The sequence below is a fragment of the Rhincodon typus genome, chromosome 22, assembly GCF_021869965.1.
Source record: "Rhincodon typus isolate 14 chromosome 22, sRhiTyp1.1, whole genome shotgun sequence".
NCBI classification, from domain to species: domain Eukaryota; kingdom Metazoa; phylum Chordata; class Chondrichthyes; order Orectolobiformes; family Rhincodontidae; genus Rhincodon; species Rhincodon typus.
Window position 1 is genome coordinate 39280700 of NC_063353.1, and position 7378 is coordinate 39288077.

The window sequence follows — 7378 nt, forward strand, 5'->3', positions numbered from 1 at the left end:
GGTGGACCTGAAACATTTTGCTCTCTGCATTCGCTTTAGTGACTTAAACAAGAAGAATGGTTGGGGAATACTTTTCAAGCCTTTGTGTAATTTGTTCTTTTGTTTGATTGAATCGTCAGTAGTACTTATTGTTCCCCTCTCTCTGTTTTTATGAAGCTGGGCATTCAGTTCTCTGCTAACCAAGAACACAGAAACGAACTGCAAACACCATCTGAGCTCAAGAAACACATTGCCATGGTGGTGACGGGGTCATTGCTGCTGCTTGTCTTCCTATCTGCCATTGTGTACAGGTGTTCGCAACGCAAGTCGCATAAAAAGAAGGATCAAGTAAGTGTTGACAAGACATCCTGTGAAGGGAGCCAGTAACAAACGGCGTAGAATTGTAGTTTTAAAAAAAATTAGTTATTTGACCATCAATTATCCCCTAAGGCATGGCGACGCAAGTACTTTATTTTTATACTTGCATGGCCTATGGCTGGGTTCATCCCTAATCACGCTGGAGATAACACTTGTGAGCCTCCTACTCAAAACATTGCTCTCTTTGTAGAGTGTTATCATAGAATAATATTGCTACAGCGTGGAAGCAGGCCATTTGGCCCATCGAGTCCACATCAACTCTCCGAACAGTATCCCTCCTATATCCAGCCCCTACCCTCTCAGTGACCCTATATTCCCTGCAGCCAATCCACCTACCCTGCATATCATTGGACTGTGGGACAAAACCGGAGCACCCGAAGAAAACCCACACAGACATTGGGAGAACGTGCAAACTCTACACAGTTGCTCAAGGGTAGAATTGAACCTGGGTCCTTGGTGCTGTGAGGCAGCAGTACTAACCACGGAGCCACCAAGCTGCTCATTCCAGAGCAACAATTTCTCCAGCACTTTGTTTTTGGTTCAGATTTCCACCATCCTGCAGTTTTCTATTATTATTTTAGCAGTCCTCAGGGTATTAGGAAGGGAGTTCCAATATTTTGACCCAGTGATGGTGAATAAACCCATTAGAGACCAAAGGGGCAACCTGTACATGAAACCAATGGACATGGGTGAGGTCTTAAATCAATACTTCTCACCTGTGTTTTCACAAAAGAGAAAGACATTGTAGGAGTTGGGGTGGAACATGCTCAGATTATTAAGGAGGGAGTATTAGATGTTTTACATAAATCCCCAGATGTATCCCAGGCTGCAGTGGGAGGCAAGGGAGGAGAGTACTAGTGCTGGGACCCTTGCTGTTTATGTACATTAATGTCTTGGATATGAATGTAGAAGGTATAATCAGTAAGTCCGCAGATGACACAAAAATTGGTGTTGTTGTTGATAGTGAGGAGAATGGTCTCGGGCTACAGTCTGATATTGATCAGCTGGTAAATTGGGCAGAGCAACGGTAGATGAAATTTAGTCCAGATGAGTGCGAGGTGATGCATTTTGGGAGGTCTGATAAAGGAAGGATGTACACAATAAATGGTAGCTTCCAAGGGAGTACTGAGGAATAAAGGGACCTTGGTATACAAATCCATAGACGCTTGAAGGTGCAGCACAGTTGGACACAGGGGTGGTGAAGGCATATGGGATGCTTACCTTCATTAGCAAGGGTGCAGAATATAGGAGCAAGGAAGTCTTGTAGGTCTGTATCCTTTGCAGTTGAGAAGAATCAGAGATGGCTTAACTGAAACATACAAGATGCTGAGGGGATTCGACCAGGTGGATTTGGGAAGGATGATTCCTCTTGTGTGAGAATAGGATGAACAAAAGTAGGCCATTCGGCCCTTTTTGAGCCTGCTCTGCCATCCGTTATGAACATGGCTGATCATCCAACTCAATAGCCTGTTCCCACTTCTCTAGAATGAAGGGTCATAGTTTAAAACTAAGGGAGCACCCAATTTAAACCAAGATAAGGAAACCTTTCTGTCTCAGAGCATTGAGAGACTTTGAAATTCCCTTTCTCAAAAGGCGTTGAATGTAAAATCTTTAAATATTTTTAATGAAGAGTTAGATTCTTGATGACCAAGGGGATGAAATTTTATTGGGGGATTATACAGGAGTGTAGAGTGGAAGTTAAAATCAGATCAGCCATGATCTTATTGAATTGGAGCGCAGGCTCAACAGGCCAAGTGGCCCATTCTCGTTCCTTGTTTGTATGTTCACATTTATATCCTCAACCATCCAACCATCTCCCTTTGACTTTCAGCACCCTTACCATTACTGAATCCTCAATCCATTAACATACTGGGTGTTAGCTTTAACCAGAAACTGAACTGGACCACCCACGTAAAATCTGTGGCTATAACAGCAGGTCAGAAGCTAGGAATCCTGCAGTGAGTAACTCACCTCTCGACTCCCTAAAGCCTGTCCACCATCTACAAGGCTGAAGTCAGGAGTATGGCAGCGTACGCTCCATTTGTCTAGATGGGTGCAGCTCTAACACTAACAACGCACTGTACAAATTCACCATTCCCATTAGACAGCATCTTCCAAAGCTGTGACCTCTACCACCAAGATAGACAAGGGCATGGGAACACCACCGGCTGCAAGCTCCCCTCCAAGGTACACACCATCCTGACTTGGAAATGTATCGCCATTCCTTCAGTGTCACTGGGTCAAAGTCCTTGAACTCATTTCTTAACTGCGGTCTACACTGAATGGTCTGCAACAGTTCTTGAAGATGGCTCAGTCCCACATTCTCCTTAGCAATTAGGGATGGGCAATAGGTGCTGGCCTGGCCAGTGATAGCTACATGCTACCAAACAAATTAGAAACAGAATGTCTCCCCTTCAGGACCCAGTTCAATTCAAATAGAAACGTTAACTCTGTTTCTATCTCCCCACATGCTGCCTGACCTGCTGAGTTTTTCCAGCATTTTGTTTTTGTTTCTGATTTCCAGCATCTATATTATATTGCTTTTATTTTCATGGTGAGAGGCTTCTATGAATGGAAACACTTAGAATGCAAAGGAGGCATTAGTCTATCTCTCTCTCATACCACTGCCAGTAAAATAATGCCTCACATTTATATATTGCCTTTCATAACTGCAGAATGTCCCAATCTACTTTACTGCTAATGAAAAGTTTTGGAACTGTTATTGTTGTAACTTAGGAAAGGAAACAGCCACAAACAGCAATGGGACAATGAGCAGAATCGGTTTTTGATCCGTAAAGACAGACCGAATCCACAAAACAGCAGAGAAAAGAAATTAATTCAACTAAATTCTTGCACGTACCACTGCCTGAGCAACTAGCAGCAAATCTGGCTTCTAACACTAGATATTATTCCTCGAGAAAACTCCTCAGTGCAAGCGCTAACACCTTCTGAAGGAGACTGGGCCATTGAGCGATTACATATTGACATTGTCATCAAAACAGTCTCTCTTCACCTTTGTGCCTACCTCAGCTCATTTCCTCTGAAACCTTATTCATGCCTTGATCTCCTCCAGACGTGACTATTCCAACACAACCCTGGGCTCCCACATGGCACGGTGGCTCAGTGGTTAGCACTGCAGCTTCTCAGCGCCAGGGACCCGGGTTCGATTCCACCCTCGGGCAACTGTCTGTGTGGGTTTCTTCCCACAGTCCAAGGATGTGCAGGCTAGGTGGATTGGCTATGCTAAATTACCCGTAGGTGTTCAGGGATGTGTAGATTAGGTTGGTTATAGGGTGATGGGTCTGGGTGGGTGCTCCGAGGGTCGGTGTAGACTTGTTGGGCCGAAGGGCCTGTTTCCACACTGTAGGGATTCTATGATTCTACCCTCGATAAACTTCAAACCATCCAAACCTGCACTAGATCCTGCTCACCCATCACCTTTGCATTTATTGGTATATGTTGCCTTCTGGTTAAACGATGCCTCAACTTTAAGATTCTCATCCATCTTTTCAAATCCAAATGTGGCCTGACTCCTGTCTTATCTTTACAATCATCTCCAGCCTTGAGATCTTTCAACTCCTTGAATTCAAGAAGCTTCAGGATGCCTGAGTTTAATTGGTAAACTGTTGGCAGCAGTGCCTTCATCTGACTAGGCCCTAAACTCGGAAAATTTCTGCTAAATTTTCTCTGTATTGCCACCTTGCTGATCTTTTGGATGTTTTAACCTACCTCTTTGGCCAATCATTAGGTCATCTGCTGCAATATCTCCTAAGATGGTTTTTCGCAAGATCTAGTTTTGCAATTCTCCTGTGAAGCATATTTAATTACATTATTGGTGCCATATGAATACAAGTTGTTATTGCAACAGTTCAGAGATGGCTCCCTCTGCTGTTCTTGCCTTGGGTCTGCACACCTTGTTTCCAGACACAGTGGGAAGCTATTGCAAGCTCTGAGCAGCAGATGGGGATCTTGCATTTGTCATTGAATCCTGAACTGCTCATTACCTGGGAAACCAGGAGACTGGCATTCTCATAGCGCCGTTCGCCACATCAGGCCATTGCCCAGGGAGTTTTGTAGCTGGTGAGACCCCCCCTTTAAAGCAGCAGTCACCCACTGTAATATGGGAAACACAGGCAGCCAACCTTAGCACAGCAAGATCCCACAAACTGTGTTCAATAATTGACCTGAAAACCCTACTTCTTAAATCCATAGGGTGCGTATCCTGGCAGACATCGCCAGATCGTGAGCTGCAGTCAGAACCCTAACATGGCATCCTACCCCCACCCCTCCCACCCTCCTCCATGCGCACTGCAGAAGATGAAACCAATCCTGGTGGAGATTGAAACCTCCAGTAAAATCTCTTGTGTCACTGTTTCCTTGTTCCTTCTGCAGTACCTGACCGAGGAGATTCAGCCTGTGGACAACGGTTGCCACGATAACTTGGCCATGGACATCACCGAGAGTGAGCCAGAGATGCAGGAGAAGCCCAGTTCAAAGGTCAACATGCAGGACAACATGGACAATTGGATTGTTCCCATGGACAGCCTGACTAAGGATGAGCTGGAGGAGGAGGACACTCACTTATAAAGCAGCTGAACCATAAAGCAACTGCTCCCTTCAGCCCCACTGCACTCCTATATGATTGCTTCAATATATAGAGATCTATACTGCCAACAGAACTGAACTCAAACTTTCACCCCAGCATCAACTTCCTGAACACCTTTTTTTTTTTAATATATAGGGTTGGTTTTATTTGGGAAATCAGATGTTTCAGAATTTATGGAGGTCTGTTACAAACATAGCTGTAACTTTTCTAGTAATCTCAAAACTTGGATTCATGCTCCGAAGATACAAGTTCAAATCCTGCCATAGGACTTTAAATTTGAATATCAAGTTTTAAAAAGTAATCTGGAACAAAAAGTTTATGTCATAAATGGTGGCCTTAAAATTATGGATTGGCACAAAATTCCTGTCTGGTTCACCAATGCCCTTTATAGAAAGAAATCCACCATCTTTATCTGGTCTGTCCTACAGGTGACTCCAGACTGACATCACTGTGGTCGATTCTCAAATGTCCCCCTGAAATAGCCCTATAACACTATTTAGTTCCAGTCCAATTAGGAATGGGCAATAAATGTTGGCCTTGCCAGTGATGCTTACATCCCATGAAGGATGCAAGAAACAGAATGCACTCTCTCATCATTAAAAAAAAAGTGCTAAGGGCTGAGACAGTCAAATTGAGCAAATTATTCCAAGGGAGAATATTTCCAGCGAATTTATCACATTTACCACCAGATGTCTAATGGGACTCTGCAATCTGCAAGTCACTGTTGTGAGCAAAATGTCAGGGGCATTCGTAAATAGTGGGGTTTTTTTTTCAATTAACATTTTCTTTGAACACTTTTGTTTAGTAGTTATAGAACTCTCTGATAGGACATTGCGATCCCTCTTGTTGTGAACTGAGAGAATGTTGGGCCTGTCCAAGCAGGTTACAGCTGTTGTCATTGTCAAAACTCCACCGTGGGAAATAAAAAAACCAAAGAACTGCAGATGCTGGAGATCTGAAACAAAAACAGCTCGTGAAACTCAACAGGTTGTGGGGAGACAGTAGAATTACTGCTTTCAGAGTCCTGAAGAAGATTTTCTGATAAAGAGTCACCAGACTTGAAACATGAACTCTGCTTTCTCCCGGCGCATGCTGCCAGACCTGCTGAGTTTATCCAGCAGTTTCTGTTGTCGTCGTCGACCGTGGCTATTGCTGCTTCAGGGCCCATGACTACAAATTTTCAGCTCATGACCCCACTTGGGGTCCTGACCCCCACTTTGGGAAGCCCCATGAAAGGAAATCAGAGGCTTGTTTCAGTGATGGCCAGAAATTAGACAAACAGGTGATGTTCACTTCACAAGGGAACCTCCGTAAGGGTGGAAATGTTGTGTGACCAGTGATGGAAAAGTAAGGTGCAGGGAAATGGACCTTTATAGGTCATGTAATGAAGTGTCCACCATTGTGCGAATCAGGGTTGGCAACTTTGAGAAAGAGAAACACATTGAAAGAGAACTTCCAATTGCTGTACATCACTAGTCAGGGACAGAGTCAACACGCTGACATAGAAAAGGATGACAAAAAGTGAAAAAAAAACGATCTTTTCCAGAACACACCCACTGTCCAATCAGCTTCCAATTGCTTTGCAGAATGCCTCACCACCCAATCACCTTGCAGAACATCACACCAATCCAATCGTTCCCTTCCAGAACACCTTACCTGTCCAGTTGCCTGATTCCAGAAGACCTCATTGACGCAATCCCCTTCCAGAACACCACACTGGCCCAATTATCTTCTCGATCCAATCATGCACTTATGACAAAAACAGGAAATAGTTAAAGCCAGATTCTCCTGTTGTAATCGCAGTCATAATTTTTTCAGACAAAATACTTGAGCCCCCAGTGAGTGAAGGCGTATGACAGCACTGAAACTACCATCTAACATAATAAGCCTAGTGCTGAGAAGACAAATCAGATTGTTATTATGTACTTAGTACACTAGATGTTTTTGTACAGTGGTGGGTCTGGAATGATTGTTTGATTGTGAAGCTCTACATTTTAAAAAAAAAGAAAGAGATATAAATCTTTTGACACCTCAGTAGCTATATTGGATTAATTGGCTGGGAACATTTCCAGTCCCTAGAGGATTAAGCCGCTAAGACCTATAATTTTTCCAAAATTTTCCATTGATTGTGTGAAGTTGAAGTTTTTCTATGAACGTTGGATGCATAACACTCAATCTCAGTGCAAGTAGATAATCACATGAATGGGGCACATCCATCAATAAAATGAATGAACCTTCAGATGGGTTTGAGCTTTACATTCCCCTGGGCTTTAGTATGCTTCATCATGTATAACTCCAGCAGCAGTTATCAATCATCATTGCTGGCCTCCTGTTTATACTGAGCTACTAATCGGAGTACCATAGCTCCACAAATTAGAATTCTTGCCTGGTTTCTAAACATTTTAAAACAATCAT

General features: G+C 43.4%; 1 protein-coding gene across 4 annotated transcripts in view; it reads left to right on the forward strand.

Moving 5' to 3' along the window:
* Positions 1-6997, forward strand: part of LOC109931866 (podocalyxin-like) — a 25974-nt gene extending 18977 nt beyond the window's left edge. For all 4 annotated transcript variants that reach the window (XM_048610057.1, XM_048610056.1, XM_048610055.1 and 1 more), the window contains exons 4-5: positions 157-327; positions 4750-6997. In XM_048610057.1, the coding sequence (XP_048466014.1) occupies positions 157-327; positions 4750-4944 (366 nt within the window). In that variant the 3' untranslated portion in view covers positions 4945-6997. The remainder of the gene's footprint in view (positions 1-156; positions 328-4749) is intronic.
* Positions 6998-7378: the final 381 nt, after the last annotated feature.